The sequence below is a fragment of the Poecilia latipinna genome, unplaced genomic scaffold, assembly GCF_001443285.1.
Source record: "Poecilia latipinna isolate Pla-1442-1.1 unplaced genomic scaffold, P_latipinna-1.0 Scaffold379, whole genome shotgun sequence".
NCBI classification, from domain to species: domain Eukaryota; kingdom Metazoa; phylum Chordata; class Actinopteri; order Cyprinodontiformes; family Poeciliidae; genus Poecilia; species Poecilia latipinna.
In genome coordinates this window covers 255,101-280,552 of record NW_015112995.1, presented here as the reverse complement: position 1 = coordinate 280,552, position 25,452 = coordinate 255,101, and the positions used below count along the sequence as shown (strand labels likewise).

General features: G+C 38.1%; 1 protein-coding gene across 1 annotated transcript in view; it reads left to right on the top strand.

Annotated features, from left to right (window-relative positions):
- LOC106950119 (ephrin-A5b-like) overlaps positions 1-25,201 on the top strand; it is an 88,677-nt gene extending 63,476 nt beyond the window's left edge. The window contains exons 2-5 of the mRNA XM_015036769.1: positions 12,531-12,823; positions 21,846-21,911; positions 22,056-22,136; positions 23,162-25,201. Coding sequence (XP_014892255.1) covers positions 12,531-12,823; positions 21,846-21,911; positions 22,056-22,136; positions 23,162-23,286 — 565 coding nt within the window. The 3' untranslated portion in view covers positions 23,287-25,201. The remainder of the gene's footprint in view (positions 1-12,530; positions 12,824-21,845; positions 21,912-22,055; positions 22,137-23,161) is intronic.
- The last annotated feature ends 251 nt before the right edge of the window (positions 25,202-25,452 follow it).

The window sequence follows — 25,452 nt, the reverse complement described above, 5'->3', positions numbered from 1 at the left end:
TCTGCTTTGTCACAGCCCATGATTGAGTCCAGACGTTGCGGGTTCCTCTCTGCCCCCGGTTTTTCGGAGTTCAGAGTGCGGCGGCCCCGGGCGCGCGGGGGCGCGGCTCCCCGGGGCCCAGTAAAGCGATAGGGCCGCGCGGGGGGGCCGGCGCGCCCCCGGGGAGTGAGGTCAAAGGTCAGCGTTGGGGCCGTGTTAGCCAAACAGGCTTCAGGTGGGGCCTTCCTGCTGCTTAAACATCTGGATCTCCGGGTCGTCCTGCTCCTCTTAGGAGCCAAAGTTTATGTTTTTACAATAAAGTCGGAGAGTCAAAACCAATTATTGGTTTAAAAAAAACTTATTTCCTAATAGATTTATTTTACTTTTTCCTTTGGTAAACATTTAATGTTGACACAAATGTTCCTAAACGTAAGAGATGGACTGGTCGGGTTTTTACCCGCCAACACTGACGCCGAAGTTTTCAACCTTAACAACAAACTGTGAACATTTTGAGAATAAAGACGTAAAATTACAAGAAAAACTTTGATGCGGTTGTCAGGATCTGGTCTGACCAGATCTGAAGGTTTTTCTCCATAATCGTTTCAAAATCCTGCAACTGATAATAATTAAATTCTGATGTGTTAAGAAAAATATTGCAGTAAATTAAAGTAAATTATTCTTTATGATTGATGCTTATTATTACGGCTTTTTTCTCAATTTATGACTTTACCCTCACAATATTGACTTTATTCTTGTATTATTGAAACTTTATTCTCACATTATGACTTTTTTACGTGTTATTACACATTTATTCTCGTAAAATGACTTTATTCTCATGTTATTTCTATTTTAAACTCATATTACGACTTTATTCTTGTATTAGTAAGACTTTGTTCTCTTAATGACTTTGTTCCCATGTTACAATTTTCTCATAATATTGCAACTATTTTCTTTTATTTTCATATTACAGCTTTAATCTTGTAATATAACTTTATTATCGTATTATAACAAGTTTTTTCTTGAATTATTTTGACTTAATTTAAGTACATTTATTTAGGGATAAAAGGAAAGTGTTTAACTAAATCTAAAATGTTTTTGAAGGTGTTTCTGTGAACCATCTCTTCTTGTTTTGTGTCAAAATAACACGATTCAAAATGGGAAAGACCAAAGAACATGTGTCTATAAGATCGTTTCCTATAACTACAGTCAGAGCAGCTTTAATGAAACAACATTTTAAAAGTGTTTCATTGTCATAACTTGGTGCTAATTCAGTTGAGTTTGTGTTGAATTAAATGAAATCCATTTGGAAGCTCGTTGGGATCACCAGATGATGCTCAGATTATTATCCTGGAACCCTGGGAATAGGAAGTGAAGATAATCCAGCTATTAACAGACCTCTGCTTCCCTCTGGGAGCAGTTGATGCTAAAACTGGTTTTATGGAAGTTAATTTAATAAAAACAGACACTGGATGAAATCTGCTGTGGCTTCATCCTAAATGCACCGACGGTTTGCACTGTGTCCATTTTCTCCTTTACGACTCGGCGGCAGGAACATGAGCTCTGGTTCGCCATCAGTCGCCTGCAGACGGGAGGAACAATGAGGCTCAGCGGCACGGAAACAATCTGCTGCATTCTTACGTAAGAAGATAAAACGATGCAGAAAGAACCGATGCCAAAGGTTCATTAGCTGGTTCTGACTCTGGATTAAACCGGCAGAGTCACTGGACTCACAACAACAACATGCCATATAATATTAATGTAACTAAAGAACTTATTGTTTACTTTTTAAGTTAATCAGTCTGGAAACTAAATTAGCAGACTTTAGCTAAAGCAGTATGCAACATATTGTAATATTTTAATTTTCTATTTTCACCTGCTTTTTAATTTTGCATGTTTCCCCAAAACAGTTTCGTTTATGTAAATTATATCTATTCAGTGTAGGAGTCGCTAACTAAACAGCTAGCTGCGCTAACCCTAAAGCACTCATCAGAAACATGACTTATGCTAATGCTAACGTGCTACAGCAACATGTTATTTAAAAGCTAATGCTAAGGCGCCAACAGGCTAACTTCTTAAGAGTTGATAATCAAAACTTCAACACAGATGTCGCTATTTATTCAACTGAATGTTTTAATTACTGCATACGGGAAGCTAAGTGTGCCAAATGCTAAAAGTTAGCAAAAATGCTAAAGTGCTAAACAAAAATATCTTCAACACGATTTCAATTTACTGACAATTTACAAAACTACCAAGTAAATTTTCGCTTTTCATATTTACAGACAAACGATTTATACAGTTTTGGTTTAATTACTATCCTGAATGTTTTTTTTCAGTCTGTAAACTCCAGTTAATGATTGATCTGTTACTAAATTAGTAGGTGATTATTTAAATAATCGGTTAATTGTGACTAATTGTTTCTATTGGGGTTTTGTTAACAGGTTAATGATCCAAAACGTGGAAAAACCCAAATGTTTAATTAAAAACCAAATTTCTAATAAAAGTGGGAGAATAAGATTCCAGCTGATGTAGGAGATGATGAAGGCAGCCTCATCATCTTATTAATTTATTTTTTTAGTGAAGTCCAACATGACGGCGAGGTCAGGTCGTCTCCCAGGCTCAGACCAAACAACGGCTCTCAGGCTGAATAATTGGCTGTCAGTGACCTCTGACCTCATCTCAGAGTTTAAGGTGTCGGATCGATACGAAGCGGAGGAAGATAATCAGCTCGCTCAGTGATGATGATGATGATCAGGTTCAGAGTCTGACTGAGGAGCGATCTGATTGGTCGAGACGTTTACTCAGAAATGTTTAAATGATAAAACTGAGCGGTGAGTTTTGATTGAGCAAGGCAGCATCTCTGTGGAAAGGTTGGAGTCCAGAACTGATTCTGTTGCCATGGAGACGGGCTCGGCAGTAAAACGCGAGTCGCTGGTGACGGGGAAGGTCCGAATGTTGTCCTTCTGGTATCAGTGAAACATCAGGAATAGTTTGGTTTTCTTCCATAAGAACTTGTTGAATCTTTCCTTAAATTCTCCCATCAGAGTTTAACTCTGTTAAAGTTAAAAGTTTCAGCAGCTTTAGTTTCTGCTTTCGTCACATTTCCAAACTGAATCTGTAGAGAAGCTAACTTTGAGTCATTCTGGCGATGAGTTTCGACGAATAAATCCAGACATTTCTCTCTTTTTTGCCGTAATCTCAATCGACTGGTTCCCTTTGGGTCTGAGCGACGGAGCGCTGCTGTTTGCCTAACAGATGACTGACGCTAAACTCCTCTGACCTCTGACCTTGAACGACCCTGTCAGTAATTAACCTGCTGCTTTCTTCCACTTGTCTCAGTCAGTTTGTGAAATATTCATCTTGACGGGTCAGATCAGATGATAACAGCAGCTACACTGCAAAAACACTGAATGTTTTCCTGACATTACAGCCTGCGTTTCCTTTACACACAAAACATAATGTGGCAAATAAAATCTCACTTCAGTTTCTGCTAAAAACTGTTGACATCTTGATCATCCCGAAAAAAACTGTTTCGCAGTTGCATTGTTTCTGTTAAATAAGAAACGCAAAGTGAATAAATTTATTCGCTCAGTCATCCTCCTACCACTTCCTGTTGTCTTCTTCGTCGTTTCTGTCAGCAGTAACTTCCTGCTGTTGATCATGTGACACGTGTGATGTGAAAAACTTGTTTCCATTGCAGTTTTGACTGAATGAGGTAATTTCAGTATGGCTGAAAAACCATCTCCTCCAAACACATAAAACCTTTCAGCAAGTTTTTTCGAAATTGTCGTGTTTTCAATAAGCAAATTTGTTTTCGTAATCCATATTTATTAATTAATTTATTTATTTAAGGCTGATGGAAACACAGTTACATAAATCGTCAAATGGTTGCTATGGAGACCTGACGACGACAGGATGTCACACTTCTCTGGTGTGTCTCCAGGTCTCTTCTGGAGAACCTCAAGGCTCTGGTCTGAGTCCCAAACTATTCTCACTCCATAATGGCACTAATTTAAGGAAACATTGCATCTCTTTTTTAAATTATCTTTCGCCTAATACGGAGTCCAATTAGTGACAAATCTATCTTCTTTTCCTGTGTTGTTGGAGTCTTATTTATACTGTTTACCTAAACCCAAGTTTACTCTTTTTTGCTGACAGAGTTTAATGTCCAATCAAATTGTTTTGTTCTCAGCTTGATGACCAGCTCTCTGGTCAGTGGGATTGGTTTTTACTTCGTTAGCGTTCTGGATTTGATTACTTGAATGTTATGGCCTTTTGTCTTCAGTTGCACACTGAAACGACTGTGTCTCTGGTCTCTTGAAGTTGTTCCTGTTGGTGATTTTAGGCGGTCAGGACCACCAGGATGCATCCATTTTCCCGCCTCTTGTTGTGTTTTCAACCATCTCGGATGTCTTCCCACGAGCCGAAATGTGTTTTTAATCTGAGCCCAATTATTCACCTCCTCTGGTTTTGTTCCCAGCAAAGACTCAGACAACTGTCTGCAGTTCACAGGCTCCGGTCTGCTGTCAGCGCCCAGTCGGACCAACCGGGCCCTCTGGCTGACGCAGAGTGTGTGTGTGTGTGTGTGTGTGTGTGTGTGTGTGTGTGTGATTAACCAGTTAACTTGTAATGAGTTGAACTTCCCGCTGGTGCAGAGCTGTGAATGATGGGACAGGTGGAACGAGATGGCCAGACTGTCTTGTTTTACACGGCTCCCCCTACAGGCAGCGATGTGGAAGTGCAGTTAGTAGTTTGTGGACTGCTGGCTTTGTTGGTTTGTTTTCTGTTCAGTTAGCGCCGACCAAAATATATTTTTTTGGAGAAGGAAAAACAAAATGTATATTTTTTCATGAAAAAATGCATGTATGATAAAAGGCCGAACAAAAATCCCATATTTCTGCTTTTTTGTTTATTTAAGTCAGTTTCGGTCCTCCATAGATAAATCTCCCTAACCCCAAATCTCCTCTGATATCGCTGAATGTTGAATTACCCAGAGAAGTTGCCCCTGTCCTGACCCGGCCGTGTCCGGGAGGAAAACAACGGGGAGGCTTTATGCTGCTCTCCGCCTCCCTCTTACCTTCCTCTGCTCCCTTGTTTTGTCAACATTCATCTTCTTACAAATTATCTTTTGCTCTCCTTTTCATTTCTTTCTGCTCTCCTCCCATGAGGCCTTCACCATTTTTCATCGTCATCGTTTCTTTTCATCTCTATCCGTCTTTTTAGATTGCATCCACCATTACGTCTTACATTGTCTTCTCTTTGCAAATTAATGTAAAAAATATTTCAAGAGTCGAGACGAGCATAAAAACTTGTATTTCGATATGGCTGCTATTTTTGAGCGTTTAATCAATTATTGCCATATAAAGTTTTGCCTTTTTGTCTGTTTATAGAACTTTATAGTAAAATTGTGTAGCAAAATCAGAAACTGAGGAGTTTGTTGTTTGCGAGTCTCACATCCGTCGCCAACTAGAAGGAGATGAACTGACAGACAGTTGTCTTAATGGTTAGCATTAGCTTCTGCACACTTTTTATGTTTAGCTGTTTAACGTTACCTTCTGCTAGTTTTTTATGTGTTTTGGGGTATACCATTATTTTCTTAAAATTATTTTAGGTGCTCAGTGGTCTAGCGTTCTCTTCAGCTAATTTTTATTTGCAACAGATTAGTGTTAGCTTCTTCTGCTAATGTTTTTATGTGTTTAGCGATTTAGCATTAGTGCCTGCTAATTTTTTATGCACTTAATGGTTTAGCCTTATTTTCTACTAGTTGTTTTTATATGTTAGTTGTTTAGCATTAGCTTCTGCCAGGTCTTTTATGTCATTAGTGGTTTAGCTTTGTTTTCTGCTAGTTGTTTTAATGTGCTTAGCAATTTAGCGTTAGCTTCTGCTAATTTTTTAAATATAAGATTCTTGTTTTGGCAATTAGTGGTTAGTGAATATACATTTTTGGTTAGCTGAGCTCACCACTGGTGAAAAATATTTCTTTTCTGACTTTCAAAAGTCAAAAATTGAAATCTCAAACCTTCTGAGTTTTTTCTATCAGATTTTTTACTTTGAGCGTTGAAATGTTTTCTTTTTAAAGATCTATATAAAGCCTACAATTATTCATATTCAGCAGATTGTTGTAATCTTGAATCGTGATCCGATGAAGATAAACATAAATACAGTGAGGAATGTAATTACTGCCATCATTCAGACAACTTGAAACAATATTTTCATGCATTTCAAGTTGGGAATAAAACACTTTTACTCTCAGTTCCAAGAGTTTCCATCAACATCTCCCAGAAAGCGGCTTGACGTCTGGCTGAGTTGTAGGTTTGCACAAGAAACACGCAGAAAATCAAATGAAACAGCTGATGGAGTAAGTAAAACACAAGACATGTCCTCTCTGAGTTTCCTTACCTGCTCCAGGCCACAAACACAACAGATGGGGCTCAAAGAAAGCAAACAGGTCTGGGGGGCAGCTGACAGAAAAGAGGGATTAGCCCTGATGTGTGCTTTGTTAAGAGCTCCGGTTACTGATTCATCGATTAGCTCCTCCAAAGTGACTAATTCATCCAATCAGGGAAGATTAAACACCAAGACAAATGCATTTAGGATTTAGAGGCTTTCGTTTGGCTCATTATGACATATCCATCACTGATTCTCAGCCACTAAAGCATGCTTCTTTTTTATTGCTCATCACTCTTCCCGCCTGCGTTAATAAAAAGCTTCGACTCTCTTCACCTCCCGCTGCTCAGGAGAAAAACTCAACTGGTGAAATTGTCTCAATAAGCCTTAATGATTCTCTAAAATGCCTACAACAACAAAGCAATTTAGAGAAATAGAGGAATAAATCTGTCCAGTAATAAAAACAAAGAAAGCTGAGGAGAATGAATTAATTCTTCAGAGAAAACGGGATTAAAGGAGGAAAGCAGAAGGCTGGGATTGTAGAAATGTCTTCTGCCGCTTTACGTCTCTAGTCGGTCTGGATGTTTATGGCTCTGGTTCTTTTCAATATTTCACTTGTGCCACTCAAAAATCTCCATCTGGCAAACAGCTGCTCATCTGCTGGTGCTTTTCTATCTCTGAAGGCAGTCCGAACCGTCTGGACCCGACAAACCGACTCTGAGCTGCACGGCTCAAACAAAAACAAGATGGAGGAAAAACACGAAGCAGACAAGCTGCGTTTCCATTCACCTCACAGTCACGGAAATACATTTACCTAATTAAAAATAAAACACGTTTTCAATTACGTTCTTGTGCTAGGTTGAGGTTCTTTGTATTGAAATTAGTGTTTTTGTAAAACTGCAATGGAAACACACAAGTCAGGCAATAGGATGTTACTACTGGAGGAAACGACAAAGAAGACAACAGGAAGTGGTAGGAGAATGATGGTGCAGCATGATTTTAATGGGTTATGGTGTGAACAAACTTATACACGTCTGATTTTATTTGTGTTTCTTATTTAATGGAAATAACACAATTGCAAAATTGTGTTTTTTCAGCATTGAATGAAATCATCTGATATCAAACTAGGTCCAAAATTACAGAAGAGGATTATGTCCACTGGGGGAAAATATAATTCTGACTTTGATTTTTAAAATATCTTTCTCCAGATTTTGACTTTTTTACTTTTTTTCTCAAAATGTTTACTTTAATTCTCTATGTTTACAATTCTTATTTTCAGAATTCTAACTTTTTTCTTAAAATTTTTACTTATTTTTCAGAGCCCTGATCTTTTTCCCAGAATTTTAAGTTTAATTTAGAAATCTTTTTCTCCAAATTCCGAGTGTCTTTGTTTAAATTTCAGAATTCTTACTTTATTCTAAGAATACAGAAGTTTTTTTTTGTTTTTGTTTTTTTTACCCAAAATTCTAACTTTTTCTCAGAATTCTGACTTTTATTGTCAAAACCTTTACTTTATTCTCAGAATTCAGTCATTTTTTTGTCAGGATTCTGATTTTTTTTTTTAAAAAAAGTTTAATTCTTTTTTTCATGGCCCAATTTTAACTTGAAGGCAGGTAAAATGTAAAAAAGTAATGGGACCAACAACTCGGCCCTGAGGGACACCATTTCTAACCAGATCTTTTTTTTTTCTTTTTTTTTTTTTATAAATCCGAGTTGTGGGTAGATGGTGGTTAGCAGCTTTCTAATTTTGCCTCTACGAAATGATAGGGATCAGACTGAGGCATACTTCAAGTGTGAGCGCCTTTAATTAAAATGTTTACACAGTGCATCCTGAGCTGTGTGGGAGGTAATTTGTGCACCTACCAGGTTGAATGAACTGGAAATATGAGGGTTAGGCTGATTAAGCAGTGGTGCATCCTTTGCATTGTGAGCCTTCATGCTGACCTGTATTGACTGGTGAAATCCAGAGAGGATTTCAGACTATTAGGCTGCAGAAACCACCACGAAAAGACGCTTTATTTGTTTTCTTTATTTTCTTTATTTCGCCACATTGCAGCCCTCCTCTCCGTCTCTCCCCGGTGAAATCTTTCAGTCTGTTTGCTATAAACACCCCGGCTGATCTCTGGTGATATTTCTGCAGCGCCCTACAGTAATTTGTATTGATCTGTTGTGGCTGTAGAGGTGGGTGGGATTCAGACGGACTTTCCAATCAGATTTTAACTTAGAATCCAGCTGAGAAAAGCAACATGGCCGTGTCCATTCCCCCTGCTTGGGGGTATATTTACTTTACATTTTCACACTGACATTTTCCGGAAATATTGTTTTCAGAAATGTCAGTCACAGAAGTTTGTGTACAGTTTTATTTCCAAGTGGATTTAATTTTTAAATATTCGTCACCTCCAAAAACATAAAATAGCTTCTAGTCTAATAAACTTGAATAAGACAAACTAACTTATAAGTAACTTTTCAACAAGCTATGGGAGATTTTAGCCAATAATTCCTAAATATTGATAAAAATGTATTTGATTATTTCACGTCCTGGAGCTCATATCAGAAATTTTGTAGAAAAACAAACATTCAGATTTCTGAGTTTGAAAAACTCAAAGTTTCTAGAAAGCAGTTGGAAATTTCTGAGTTTCAAAGGTCAGAAATTTTCTACTTTTGGCTATAAAATCTTCAAGTTTTATTCTAGAAAAAAAAAACTAAGATTTTCTTTGAAAAGTTGCAAATTTACTAGAAAAAATCCTACTTTTCTAGAGAAAATCTTGGAAATTTCTGAGTATCAAAAGACAAAGTGGTTTATTTTTAAACTCCAAAATTTCCATGTTTTTTTCTGCTAAATTTCTGAGATTAATCTAAAATTTTCAACATTTTTTAGTAATTTTCCAAATTTCACACTAAGAAATTTCCATGTTTGGTTTTCCAAAATTTCTAGAAAAATGTGTGGAAATTTCTGACTTTGAAAAGTCACAAATTTTCGAGAAAAAAATATTTTATAGAAAACACTTCAAAATTTCAGTTACAAAACGAGGATATTTTGACTTTTCAAACTCAGAAATGTCCTTTTTTTCTAGAAAATGTTCAAAGTTTTCACCAGCAAATTTTCAACTTTTCAAACTCAGAAATTTCCACGTTTTTTTTTTTTTTTTTCCAAAAAGTTTCCAAGACTAACCTGAAGATTTCAGATTTTTTCCTGAGGTTGTGTTGGTGACTCAGCGGCTCATTTAGCCTCATAATCAGGAGGAACACCCAGCCCACCAGTGGAAGTTTCTCAGCATCCTCGGTCATCCTCCGGTCCACCCCCTCTCTAATTATAGCCCAGTAAAATGTGAAACCAAAGCCCTTGTTTTCCCTCCGCCCCCAGCTGGCTGCTTTGGCTCTGGACAGCCTCAGTTTCACCAGAGCTTGCTGATATTATGATTTGAAGCCGTCGGTATCAGGATATCCCGCTTTGTCCGCTATCCGCACTAAGACGTTGATGTCGGCCTCCGCTTTGTTTGTGTCAACTTCTGTCAATCAACGCCGGCCGCAGAAGTAACACCTGAGCTTAGCCGGGATTGGGAAGGGGTTTGACTAATCCCTTTGTGGGAAAAAGGTGTGAAATAGTTTGTGAAAGTCACGGTGACCCGGCTCAGACGGAGACGTTTGGATCCATCCATACTGTGTCTGCAGTGTTAACAAGCATCTCAAAGCAAGTCTCCAGCGACTCATTAGGTTTCCACTCTGCTCTTAAACCTGAAATAAACCTGGGTGGTCAGCATTTTGTTTGTGTTTTCAGTGCAGGAAAATCAATTAAAGCTGTTCACACCGCAAAGACAAAATCCTGCCAAGTGTTTTTAGTCTAGTTTCTATTGCAAACATTTTAGAGCACTTGAAAAAAGACAAAACTAACTTACAAGTAACTTTTCAACAAGAAATAGGAGTAAATAAATTATCAATACTGACAGAAAAAGTTCTATTGTCAGATTATTTCACTTATAAAATGGGTCAAATGTTTTGTTACAAGTGAAATAATCTGTCCGTTACCTAGCAACCCCAGCGGAGTTCCGTCTGTTACCTAGCAACCCAAGCCTGGTCCATCTGATGATGTAATTTTTAAAGATTAAATGTTTAATAATTTGATCAGCTACTCTGTACTTGAGTTGACTTTTTACCAAAAACTTTTTTATTCTTATTTGAGTCATTTCTTTCACAGCTACTTTTTACTTTTGCTTTAATCAAAACACATTGAAGCAGGGCTACCCTTACTTGTTTATGATTTTTGGCTACTCTGCCCACCTCTGTACTTTGGCAAACAAACAAAACTCACTGAGCTTTAACCGTCAGATCCTGATAACTCTAGAAGCTTCTCTTAATTTTAAAGATGTTCTTCTGGTGAAATGGTGTCTTTATCCTGCTAATTTGACTATAATCTAATAACTAAATAGAAATTCTTGTAGCTTGTAGCTATGAGAGCCTCACCACTCCCTCCACCACGGCTGCCCAACCTGTCGATGGACACCGTTGGAGTATTGAAGACATCCTCAGCATGTCAGTGATACGCGTTCGCAGGTCATTAGCAGCTGCAGGCAGTTCAGGCTCTGGAAAGGCCTCAGCCTCTCCTGCACTGGTGGGAATATGTGTTTCCAATCACTCCACCTCAGGAATGAATACCTGGCATATCCTGTGGTTGCAACTCGTTCCCCCTGACTCTTGTCCGATCGGTTTACAGTAAACAGCAGACGGAGAGTCTGTATGTAGGCTTGGGAACAGGCCTGTTTCTCACAGATTTAACAAGAGTTTGGGGGGTTCGGGGTTCGTACATCGAGCTGTCATCTGTGGCTAATGAAAATCTCAGTCTGCGGCGGGATCCTCCTAAAGCTGCTAAAGGCCCGTCCTAACCAGGGGATTAGCTCTGCAACGCTGGGGGAGTTTAATTTCAGCCGCAGCATAAGTCATCTCAGCTGAGTGCCAGCATTGATAAATGGCTAAAGACTGACGAGTGAAGACCATCAAAGGTTTCTGCTGGGAGGTAATTGCTACAGGTTCAGACTGACATAACGAGACGTTCTGCGTCTTTGCCCATCTTTCATTCTGATGTCTTTATGTCCTCGAGTTCTCCTGTAATAGTAAGGAAATCTCCCAAACCAAACAATTAAAGGATTCCTCCAAAGGAAATTTGAGGATTTCCTGAAAGATGTTTACAGGAGATGCACTGATTAGGATTTACCTTCAGATTCTTGATCTCTGGTGTTTGTAAATCTTCTTTGTTTTTAAGAACTGCAATGTAGGCGGATGTAAGAGCACTCTGACCTTTATTTACTGAGTAGCCATCAGTTATTTTGATGCAGCTGCTGTAAAACAGGGTTTGGTTCAAGTGGCCTAAGTTAGCATTTTGTATGGTTAGCATAGCTAGCAGGGCTAAAGCAGCAGACTGATTGTGTTGTAATATAGGAATATATTATATTATATAACATTCCTTAAAAATTTTGATTTTAATTTTTTAACTGGTCAATCAGCAGTTTGGGCCAATCAGGCTAAAAAAATTTTTGTTTTGTTGTTTTGGTTTTTGAAAGATTGTTGTTGTTGTTGTTGTTAGCAATTTGCACTATTAGCAAAGCTTGCTAAGCAAGATTGTCATTTTGCACTTTTGCTAACTTTGAAAATATTTAGCATAATTAGTTTTTCCAAAAGTAATGTTTGTAAATACATTCTATATTGCCTAATTTAGATTTTAAATTGTTGTTGAATGTTTTGTAGACTTTCAGTTGACTCAAAAAAACAGGCTAATTGCTGGAAAAAAAACTATTTATTCAGAACAGCAATTAAGCCACCACTGCACAAAACATAAACACATTTTGTATTTAATATAAAAAAAGACTCGTCTGTAAATATGTTTTAGCTAAAACTCCTCATTTAGCTTCACCGAGTTCAAACTCCCTAATGGTTGCTTCTGCATTTTAGGCAATAAATGCTTATTTTCCTATTTACATCTTCTAATGTATTTCCAGTATTCCATAAAAAGACTGAAATGTTCAAATCAAAAAGCTGTAGAGTGTATCTGGCTGGGTATTTAAGTTTGTTCCTGGAAAAAGGCTTGTAAACTTCTTAAAAACCAACAGATGTCCATTTTAAATCTGCTGATTTTCCACGTCAAACACTCACCATAACTGTTTGTTTCCCTCTAGATTTTACCGGGGTGATTACCACATCGACGTCTGCATCAACGACTACCTGGACGTCTACTGTCCGCACTACGTGAGCCCGGTGTCGGACGATCGGGCCGAGCGCTACGTCCTCTACATGGTGAACTACGACGGCTACAGCTCCTGCGACCACACCGCCAAGGGCTTCAAGCGCTGGGAGTGCAACCGGCCTCTGTCGCCCAACGGGCCGCTCAAGTTCTCCGAGAAGTTCCAGCTCTTCACTCCGTTCTCCTTAGGCTTCGAGTTTCGCCCCGGCAGAGAGTATTATTACATCTGTGAGTATATATGTTGGTTTAAGGTTCCTGTGATCTTCCTAATTACCTGAAAGTTGTTGTTTGTGTTACGCAAAAACTCAAAATTACTTCAAAAATGGCAATTTTTGAAGTAAACTTGGGTAGATTAGAGTGAACTAGATGTTTTAAATAAAAAACAAGAATTCAAAGCTAGCTATGTTGGTTAGCTCAAAGTTTTCATGTCGTCATACAAGAGATGTAACACAATTCGCAGAAGCTAACTCTAGTAGCAGAAGCTAACACCATTAGTAGCAGCTAACACAAAATCAAACTGGAAAATAATGAATTGATTTTTAAAGTGACCAACAGCTCAAGTTAGAAACTGGAGCTCTGTGCAGCTTCGCTTTCGTTCTGGGTGGCAGTTTGGAGCAATACTAAAAATTCACAACAAAACCAAAACTTTAAACTGTGGAGAGTTACAAGGGACAAATTTAAATCAGTAAGCATGTCATTAAATCATTAATTTAATAAATAAATGTCCAAATAGGTCACTAAAACATTAAAATGGAAATTATATGTAATACAAATAATCACCATCCATTTATATTAGTCAACCATCAAAATCATCAGTTTAATTTTGTCCCGTTTAGCCTTCCATACATGAGGAGACTGATATTGTTGAAATCAGCTCAGCTTTCTGCTCCTCCTGAGAAGACTCACCCAAACAGGCAGCGGGGAAGTCGTGTTTTCATAAGTGAAGTCAGGCCCCTGCAGGGAGAGAAGCGCTGGACTAAATAAGACACAGTGGTGGGTTTGGAGACATTTGGCTGACATCAGAGGTCAGCCTGAGACTTCAAGGGTTTTAACAGGAACCAGTAATAAAGTGGAGCGAGGCAGCCATGTTTTGGCACCAGAGCGCAGAGGAAAACAGGGATAACCAGACACTTTGAGGAGGAGGAGGTTGTTTTTATATCCATGTACCCCCTGCTGTTCTGCTGAAGCTCCGTAAGCGTCTCCTAAAATTAGAGTCGGGCGATAAATTACATTTTATCAATTAGTAAAATTACACTTACGGAGATTATGGATGTCAGTGTAACCAGGGCAGAAAACTTTTACAGCTTCTATTTGTTTGGATTTTTAATTCAGGTCAAGTATAAACCAAACTACTAGGACCAGAGTGAGTCTGTAAAATGTTTTAATTATGAGCATAAAGTCGTAACATTACAGAAAATAATGTGAGGATAAAGCAACATTACCAAAATAAAATCGTAATGTTAGGAAAGTGAAGCAGTAACTTTATGAGAACAGCAAAGTCTGTCAAAGTTAATCAGTTCATCACATGATAAATTAAAATGTTTCGGTTTTCTTACCAAGTATTTTTAGTGCAAATATCCTAGGACATTTAAAATAAGACAAAAACAACTTAAAAGTAACTTTTAAGCAAGTTTGTTTTAAGTAAATAATTCTTTAATATTGACAAAAAAAGTGCCAGTTCTATTGACAGATTATTTCACTTATAACATGAGGAAAATGTCATGTTATAAATTAAATAATCTGCCAGTGGAATCAACACATTTTCATCATTATTAAGGAATAACTGCCTTAAACAAGCTCCTTTATCTTGTTAAAAAGTTAGTTTTGTTTTATTTCAAGTGAACAAAGATATTTGCTTTAGAAACTAGACTAAAAATACTTGGTAAGGTTTTGTGTTTTTGCAGTGTTTCTCCTTTTCTACCAAAAACTGGATGGTAAAAGTCTTCAGTCTGGTTCTTTGGCGTCAACTAGCCAATTTTTAAAGGACAGTTTTGTTTACTGCGTTCAATATTCACTTTATTTGGTGTTTCTGTTGTTTCGTTTATTTATTACGAATATTTAAAAAACCTTCCATTTCCAATGTTTAATGTTCTTTAGGATTTAAAATTTATTGGTCTTGGAGAATCTGTTCTTTTATTATTATTACGCTGTCACCATTATATTGCTTTAAAATGGTCTCAAAACAACAATGTTATTGTTTATCGCCATAATTACTGGGACAATTTATCACCCAGCAAAATAAAATGAGGAATGTTGAGCATCCTGTGAAGTTGTACTTTGGTGAGGTTTTGGCCTTAAATCACCCTAGAAAAACATTTTTCTCTTAATTTTATGATGTTCTTCTGGTAAAACCATCTTTATTGTGCTAATATGACTATATTCTTGTAATAAAAAAAAAGTAATTCTGGCCCTAATAGTCTGCCATAAAACTCACAAAAGGAATCAGAAATTAAATCTGGAATAAAAATCAGTAGGTTCTGTGTTTAAGCCCTATTGTCCAGCCCTGGTTTACGGTCAGTGAAGGTGTTTTATAAGCTGTTTTGCTCTTTTGATCGATGTTTGGAGATAAAACATCCCCAAGAGTCGCCTGTAAGGCTGCATTGTTTAGAGAGGCTGTGGTCTCGTTAGACTCATTCCAGGGAATTGTTGATGTTGCCGTAATTTCTTGGAAGTCAATAAGTCAATTCATGGCTTTCCAAATTCAGCTTTATTTGTCCAACTGGCTCTGAGTTCTGTGAAGGCGAGGCCCGTTTTGTCTTTGATGGTGATTGATCGTCTAAGGAGCCAGAGCGACCCAGAGACAGTCCGTGTGCCTTTGGGCGGTTTTTGGGCCACTTGCGCTGACTCAGATGTGTGACTCATCTGTAAGATCTTTGTTTTATCTTTTGTGAGCGCAGGAAGAGATGACAAACGAGGAGAAAACACCTCTGGGAAAATGTCAGAACATACAGTCCTGCCATCATGGGCTAATGTAACGTCCAAGTTTCCCTTCGTTCCTTTTCACGGAAACAAGGAAACCTTTGGATGGTTGTGTTCTTAAAGGCTTTGGCGACACAAGCAGCGTCCCTTTTGGATTATATCACCAAGTTATGGACATCATCGAGTCTTTGTCGTGATTGACACCTGTTTTAAGCTGCATGCCGGGCTTGATTGGAGAGTCTCCACCAACTAACCACAGATTGTACTTCCCATCTCCAAAGGGACAGTGTAGGATGTTGGAAAGGAGGCTCCATCCGGTTGCCAAACCTCAGATTCATTGGGAGCGGTGCGGATTCTGTCCTTGTTCTGGCTCAGTTGGGAGAAGGAGTTGCACAGGGTTGGTTGTCCGGTCTACATGTGTTTTCTGGATTTGGTCACGGAGCCTACGACCGTTTCTCTCAAGGGACCTTTGAGGTACTGCCAGTTGGTTTTAAAAGTTTTCCTGGTTCTTGTTTCCCCAAAGCAAGAGTTGTACACAACTTTGAGAGTTGACGCCCGTTTCCACCTCTGTGGGAAACCAACCATATCAACTGTGGGCGTAGTAGCAGACGTATGGAAATACAGCCAAAGTCAACAGATGTCCGCCTTTACTTTCAGCGTACACTGTAAGGCGTTTGTCATGAGATTGACAAGGTTGGGATGAGAGCCAGTTCCTCTGATAGCGCATTTCTGCAGAAAGGTTTGGGCGCCTTTGAACATTGGTGCCTTGTTGAGGAACCAAGCATGCATTGTCAACAGTGGGCATCATACCAAGATGGTGGCACTGGCAGATCTGTGCGTGTTACTACTTTGGTTACATATCTCCCATTAATCCTCCAATTTTTTGTGATTGTACGATTGTAGAAATCAACAATTCTACAAATGTTTTTCACGTAGATCAATTTTTTTCAAGTTTATTTGACAAAAATTAACAAAAAACATTGGTTTTAAGTGATTCTGACTCCCACCTGCAGGTGGCAGCATTTCTGACTTATACTACACTAAAGACAAAAGATAAATCCTACAAATGCTAAAATCTGACACTACTCTATTTGTGTTCACATCTTCTGAAGAATGAAGTTGCGCTCAGTGTTTTCAGAGGTTTTATGTCGTTTTTTTTTCAGTAGTTCTTTCTGCAGCGCCCCCACAGGCGAGGAGGGGAACAAGTCTTTCAAAGGTTTTGGTTTGTTTGATTCACTGCAATGAGAAAAAGAACCTGAAAATGTAACTAATATCACAACTTTGGTCCCCAATCGAACTGAAAATACTGGACTATCGTTTGGGAAAACACCTGATAATCCCGAAGCTCTGATTCAGTTCTAACGCTGAATAAAAGTGCTTACAGAAATTTAGCTTCTCTACAACAAATGCAGGTTAAGGTTACTTTCCAAGGCACTACAGTCGTGTCAAACTGCATGTTGACCATTGTTTAAACACAAACAATACGTCTTGGTGAAGACAGGCGTCTCTTTGTGCTCTGTGAGGCTCATTTGCTCATCAGGAAGACAGGATGGGTCTTCATGTTGCCAGACAGACACCTGGGGGAACCCCGACCCGGTGTGGGTTCAGCCTTACGGCCCGTCCATGCAGGTCAAAGGTCAGCGGGATGACAACGAGCGGTGAGCTATGAGCTCCTTGTGGTCTGGTGTTTTTCTAAGAGAGCCGCAGTGGAGCTGGGGAAGCCTGATCCTAATCTCAGGGGATAGAAATCCAATTTTCAGAGGAGACAGTTGAGAGTCTGGCTCTCCCTGTGTGAGAGCGATGACTGTCTCCCTGCAAAGCCTTTGTGCTTCAAACGCCGGCTCTGTACAGTCGCCGCAGATCTACATCGATAATGACGAATCCCACACACACAAAAGGCTTTGTTCTCCGAGATAACCTGATCATCACAAGGAGAAAAACCCGGTGTTTATATCAGGATCCGTTCTAATTCACCCCACAGTCACCAAATCCTGTCTTCTGATCCGCGATAAGGCGCAATAGCACATGACTGAACATGTAGAAATGCGTGACCAGGAATTTCATGCCGCCGTGATGGAGAGGGGCGGCAACACGAATGACCCGACCGGCAGTGCGGTGTAGAGTTGCAGGCAGAGCTGGAGTTACAGGCCGCGTCGCTGCAGGACAGAAAAGCCAGACTCTGACCTCGGTGGCAGACGTGAGAGAGGAAGAAGAGGAGAGACGGTCGGATGACGTGTGAGAGTGTTGGAATCCGAGAGGGGAGGGCGAAGAGGTGGGAAACACGGGAATAACAATTATTAGAAAAACAGAAAACGATCTGCTAATGAAGCTAAAACTGTGAACATAAAAACCTTCTCAGGATTTAAATCTGCATTTGATTATTTTTTGTTTCATCATCTAATTTTACAAACCATTTATTTCTAAGCTTAATTACAACCTGAGTGTGTTACAGTTTCAACAGACGACATACGCGCCACGTGAAGACTGTATCAACACTGAATTAATTAGCATTACGATGTAACGCCTGTTACCATGGCAACCTGCATAGACACGTTGCATTTTATTGATACATCCAGAAATTTCACGCACAGGTGCACAACGCTGCAGGGCAAAGAGACGATTGTTTTACTGTAGTAGAACATTTCCATTAAGAAAATGAAACCTGGAGATGTAGCTATTATTTAGTGCAGCATGCCACAACGAAGGGGAAAATGACGCAGAAAAAAACGTTAATCGCTCGTATTCTTCGTTTTTCTCACTACGCACTGGTCTGTTGCCATAGCAACTGACCGACAACAGCTCCACTTAGCGTATTTAACACCAAGAAATGCCCAAATGCAGAGAACAACAGAACATTCTGTCTTTTAGTTTTATGTTTTCAGGATTGATGTTTATTTTGCGATTATTAGTAAGTGATCATCTGAACACAGCAGTGGTTGATTAGTTAATTATATACCTGCTTTACTGACGAACTGTTAGACTCAGTGTGGAGGTCACCATTTTTTTACTGAACTGAAACACACCAAATTAAACAGCACATATTCATGTTAAGGTTGTCAAAGTCAAGCTAGCATAACTGAGCTACTTCCCTCTCTTTTGCTACTTTTTTAATAACTTTTTTCTGACTTTTCTAATATATTCTACTATTTTCCTTTACTAACTTTGCTCTACTTGCTAATGCTAGCATCTAGCAACAAGTTGTCAAAGCTATAAATATGTATTGGAGGGTCAATAAAAAAACACAAGTATTAATAAAATACAACATACTCCAAGTTATATGATGTATGTGTATATATACAAAACCCATTTTGTCATATACATATAACTTAGATTTTCTTTAATTTAAATTGCATTGATAAAAAAAACTTCTAGTTCCACTGGCAGACTATTTTACTTATAACAAGACATTTTTTCTGTTATTTGTGAATTAATCTGACAATTGAGCTAATACTTTTTCATCAATTTTACGGAAGTATTGACTTAAAACAAGATGAAAAGTTAGTTATAAGTTTGTTTTGTCTTATTTCAAGTGTAAAAAGCTATTTGCATTAGAAAATAGACCAAAAGTACTTGGTAAAATGTTTTATTTATGCAATGAACAAATGTTAAAATGAACATATTTATTTGTAGCAGAATTCACTCTCCAGAGCTCTTCCTGTATTTTATAGGAGATAGGAAGAATTGACTGATTCAGATCTTCCATACAAAAATGGAGTAATGTGCGTTTTTACAGGAGATTCCCCAACAGACTGTCAGGGAATCCTGGATGAGAGAGCGACTTTAAAAGAAAGAGACAGCTTAGTTCAGTCAGGTTTTGATCCAGAGGAGAAACTCGATCCCTGCTGTGACTGACAGCGCTTCTCTCGTTCATTTCCTTCCCGGCCAATATTCCTCTCGTGTTGACGCTTAGCGAGGATTTTTGTCTCTCCTCACTCCACGTCTGATAATAAAGTGTCTTTTGAAATAAGAGCCGAGTCGGTGGAAACCGTGACACAGTTTGCCTCTTTCAGGAATTTACCTCTGGCGAGAATCCATCACGAACAAACCGCAGACACGTTTACGAACAGATGCACATACGTGGGAAACCACAACCGGCATACACACACGTACAAACGCCACAATACCCAGACGCCTTAAAGGTTGTCTGGTAGCAGATCAGTGGAGACTGAGACTCCTGACCAGAGCCGGGTAGTAACATTTACTTGAGTAACTTTTTTGGGGGAACAATACTTTTGGAGTATTTTTACTGCACTGTACTTTTTACTTTTACTTGAGTAATTTTATTATGAAGTATTGCGACTCTTAAATGACACCTGGAGATGTAGGGATTGTTAATTTACTGCAGTGTGCTACTGATGTTGTTTAGGTCGCCTTTTTTATATATATTTTAATTGAACATAACACTCCCAATTCCACACCACATCTACATGTTAAGGTTGTCATAGTCAAGCTAGCATACCTGAACTTTTCCCTCTGCCTCTCTAGTTGTTCTTAATTAAGACCTTTTCTTGACCTTGTAGTCTAGTTGTGATAGTGTTGACAATTCGTAGCAAAGCACTGCGTCACTTTTTCTTTTCTGTCAGGTGTACATATTAAGATGTTATATTGACAACAGCTAAAACCAATGCTAGTCATCATCAGCTAGCAACTTTTTCCCTCCAGGGGGAAATGGCTGCATGACGTCACACCTCAAAGGGTCTATACAAATTATTCTCACTTTGGTCTTTAAAATACCAAAATTTCCACTCATCTTTATAATTTGGTCTGCCTGATTGTGTAAATTTTAAATATCAAATGACTGATAAGTTCATCCGTTAATCAGTACTTGAGTAAACTTTTTGCCAAATACTTTTTCTCTCTTACTGGAGTAATTTAGCGTTAAAGTAGTGCTACTTTTACTTCACTACAATCTGTCACTGCTGCTCTGCCCACCTCCCCTGTTGACTTGCAGAAAATGTTAAGAGGTCATGTAATTGTAACATGTCTGCATTGGCACTGAAAGAGCCGACAGAGGATAAGTTCACGTTAAAAACACTGTTGACAAAAGCACAAGCTACTTGAAAATTAATTCAGAAGAAAGGGTTTTAATCTCTGCCTTTCACAATCAGGAAACACAGGAAATGAGATTCTGCAGGTGAGCGTAACGCCGTGCCACACAGCAGCAGAAATGACTGCCCCTGGCCAAATTAGACTTGGAAATATGAGGGTGACATTGACATAAAATATGGAGGCTGAAACACTCACATCAGGGCGAGCGGCGAGCTCCGACAGCGAGATGAAGCTCTTCAGTCGGGTTTTAAAAACATGGATAAGTGAGGAACACCTCTGATGAAGAAACCATCGACCTTGTCGGATTGTCCATTCTCCCTGTTTTTGACTAAAAGTAGGTTTAGTGAGTGAAGAGATCTTATGGAAGAGGGTTTCCAGCGTTAAGCCCTCCAAATCTGGGGCTTTGTTAAGCTATCATATGTATTTTGGTATTCTGCTACTTTTACATGACATTCTGAAGCATAAAAAGTGGGAAATGTCATAAAATGTGAGCCTAGCAGAGTTTAGGAAACTTTCATAAACATTATATTTTAAATATGACTCCCTGTATAATGTCAGTATAGCTATGTGACTGCAGAAGCATCATAATCTTTCTCCATAAATTTAAAACAATCAATTGTGGGTTCTGACATTTACTCTGGTACTTATCACATTTAGGCTACTAATTATGACTTTTATTCTCCTAATTATATAACTTTAAACATCCCAGCTAAAGTTACATTTCTTGTTCTGATGCAGCAGAACACTGTGGATAACAGAGCCCCATACAGACACACGATTCACAAAAAGAGAACATAAAAAGTATTAAAAGATGCTGTAAGCCGCATTTCCTCACCTGTAGACCCAGGTTGCAGGTTTGTCAGCATCTTTTTCAGAACAGTAAACCTGATCATATGGTGGTTGGGGATTTACACTGGGTAAGTAGATGATGCTACTGCCCAACTGAATTCATTTTATATACTTTTAATTCAAAAATGACTGTTTTAAATATAAACTGATTCGAGGAGTCAAAGAGTAAGAATCAGCTGGAAGTACAGTGCTGATGCCTGAGAGGCTGAAAAACCTTCATTTTATTATATCACTCATTGTTCATTATGTCTTTTGTCGAATTAGGTTCAAGTGCAGTAATGACGGTGACATTTAGACTGACATTTTAATGACATTTTCCATGCTCAGCGCTGCAGATTAGTTCACGGGGGTCCTTTAACATGTAGAAGTGGAGGTAATGTGTCTGAGGTGTTCTGGTCTGACACGTTGTCACGTTTTGTCACGTTTTCTGCAGCCTCCATCACCGACGTCAGAGGAAGGAGGAGCTGCCTTCGGCTCAAGGTCTTCGTCAGGCCCCAAAGTGAGCAGCGGTTTGTTGTGTCTATCACCAGATTTCCCTTTCTGTTTGGAGTTCCTTCGCTTTAATTCGGTTTGTGATCTGGCTGCTGTGACGATTGACGTATCTAATCTTCAAATCTCTTTCTTTCCTCTTTGTTTTCTCAAGACAATTGTGTGAAAAACTCTGGGAGCTCGCAGGAAGGAGTCGAATTTGACGAAAACAGTCACAACTCGCTTGAACCCAGAGGTTAGTGAGAGTTTACTGAAAATGCTGACTGGATTTGGACGGTTAAATCTACGTTTTTACCAGTTTGGCAGATTTCTATAACAGAGATTTAAAGCCAAAAAAAAGTAAAAATAAGAAAGTAGTCATAATATTATGACAATAAAGCCATTATATTACAACTTTATTCTCAAAATATTATTGAAAAATTGGTGGAAAAAAAACAAAAAAGCCCAGATATTTCAAGATTAATCTCAGGAATATTCCAGATAAAAACACAAAAATTTCAGAGTTTGAAAAGTCGAAAAATTGCTGCGAAAAAACTTTACATTTTCTGTGATCTTAATTTTTTTTTCAGAGGAAATGTACTTCTTTTCTTTCTATCTTGACATTTTGTGAACAATCAGAGCATTTCTAGAAAAAACAAGGACATTGCTGAGTTTGAAAAGTCCCCAAAACACTAAAAGAAATTCAGAAATTTTCAGATTAATCTCAGAGATATTCTGGGAATAACAAAACAAAACAAAGTCAAATATTTTCTAGGGAAAAAAATTGTGAAATTGAGACATTTTCTGTGATTAATCTCAAAATTTCTTAGAAAACAAAGGAGTAAATTTCCGCCAGAAAACTATCTACAGTGGCCCTAATAAACTGTCAAATATAAGAATAAAGTTGTAATATAATGAGAATAAGCTCACAGTATTGTGAGAATAAAGCAATAGTGTCATTAAGTTTTTTTTCTCTCAGACTAAAATAGTCTTTATTATATTACTTTATTCTGATAATTGTGACTTTACTCCTCTTTTTTTCTGTCTACAGTATATCTAAAACACTATTGTAGTCACATAAAGTCCAAATAAAACATGTTAAAATGTATTTTTCCAAGGCTGTGTAGATGTCCAAATATCAGAAAACTGTTAACAGGGAGACAAAATGTCAAGATTTGTTGGATAATTGTGTTTTAGTTGAACTTTGACGGTTAAAACTCAAAGTTCCAGTAAAAAACAAGCCAGGTTTTAATTAAAAATGTCTTTTTTTCCTCTCTTCAGATGGAATCAACCACGAGTCGCCGGAACCAGCCAGACAGGACGTGAACTCTGCCGGTCAGCGACGGTTTTCCATCCTTCTGCTCAGCTCTGCCCTGATGCTCCTGGCAGCCATTTTGTCTTTATAGCGGCCGAGGCTCTTCACCGGGGAAAGGACTGTCCTGAGTGGACCACAGCTCGCCACCTCCCTCTTTAAGGAGCACTTTTTAAAAAAATAAAATGAAAAAAAAACCCAAAACCGAGGAGAATCTCTGTCTGAGAGGGGAAGAGACTTCGACAAGCGAAGCCTTTCCTTGTTTTTGTCGACTTTGTGACTCTTCGCGGCGGAAGAGCCTCGCTGTAATTCACAGTATGCAGATACTTCACCGTTATTTTTAAGACGTTCCCACTCGGGACACCGTCTACACAAACGCGACACTAATTATCCCGAGTAGCAAAGAAGCACAGCAGGATCCTGAAAAAAGTTTACAGACATTTTTTTCTCCCCTTTGTTTTGGTTTTTTGGGAACTTCGTGTCACTTCGTGTCACTTCGTTGCGGGAGGAACAATGGAGGACGCTGCTGCTGTGATGACTTAACCTTCCTCTCAGGTTAGAAAGGACGCATCGTCGCGGACTCTGGAGCCGTTAGAAAAATATTAAGGAAGCACTCATCTCTTAGTGTTTGGACAGAATCAATTTAATGATCAATTAATGCATTTATTTGTTTTTTTTTTTATTTACCATGTAATTGTAGCAGTCAACACAGGTGTACAGTAAAATATTTGAACGGAGAGCAGAAGCGGACAAGGAGTTTTACCAGGCAAAATGTTCTTTTCCTATTTATTGTGACGTCTTTGTGCTTTTTTTCTGTTCTGGTTTAGTCTGTAAGTACAGTTATAACGGCAATACAAACAAACACCCATCACAGGATGTTAGCTCATCTTACACTTACGTTTGGAAAAACAAAAAAGGAAAAAAAAGAGTTTGTGTCTGTTTTGGAATGATCACATGTGATGGATCTAGTTGTTTTTAACAAAAGTTTAGGAAAAGAAGAAGAGACTGGTGTGCATCAGGGTGTAGAAATCGAGTATTTGTGTTTTGAATTTGCCACTGATGAATGTCACAAACGTAGTTTTGCTGTTACACTCTTGTTTTCGTGGATCACTATTTACACTGCTATTGTAAATACAGGCAAGTTTAAAATTCAGGGATGTATCCGTGCCGAACATGATCAATAAAAAGAACAGCTTTTTACGCCAATCTAGAGGGAAATCCCCCTTGATTAATACAGAAGTACGGAACTCAGCAAGGGCCAATTGCCAAAAAAGAAAGAAAAGATGAAGGTGGGGAAATAGTTTAAACTATTGGTAATTTGCTTATTTTGCTTTCACAATTTAATAATTTTAAAACAGACCCCACACCAGGCACCCAACTTAACACTCCTCGAAATGTCTAATAAATAAAACAATTCATGATTTCAGTAGAATGATTTCAACCTATAATTTGGTTGAATGATCTCAGTTGAAAACTCATGAAGAAATAAACAACAATAAATAAATGTTTTTCTAAATTGTTGGTGCCGCTCTATAAAAAAAAATAATGTGAGAAATTCACCTTGAAAAAGGAATATGTTACCTAGCTAGTGCCAAGAAAAAAATTAAAGTCATAGTAAGCTCCCAGTAAGCTGTTTAAATATTTTCACTTATGGATTTTATATTTTTATTTTTCCCTCTACAAACAACAAATATTGATGTTTCACGAATTCAAACTTAAAAGTTTAATATCTTTAAAATAAATCACATCTACACTCCTCTCCACCTCCACAATTATTAGCAACACGAGTAGAGAGTTGAAAAATGTTTTTTAAATTAATCTATTTTTGCACTAGCACAACTTCAGCTTGAACATTTCTGAAACCTCAAGCTTTTAATTTTGGCACATTTTTTGAGTCTTGAAGAAAATAATCAATGTTAATGTTTTTGTAATATAAATAATTGCTGGGACAGGTTTTGACAAACAATTTCACGAAAATTCCCTTAGGTAAGTTTAAAAAATATGGAACTCAGTTAGTGCCAGATGTTGAAGTGATTTTAAAAGTGGGGAAAATCAGGTCAGTTCTTAAAGCAGATAGCTTTAGTAAGCAGTTTGGACAGATTTACTTATCTAAAAAATATGTTCATTGAAGTTTAAAAGTTTCATAGATGTTAGCTTTAAATGTAAATATATTTGAAATACTTCACACATCCAAACACTGTCTGAAATAATTGGCACTTCTGGAAAAGATTCATAAATAAATAAATCAATAAATTGGAGC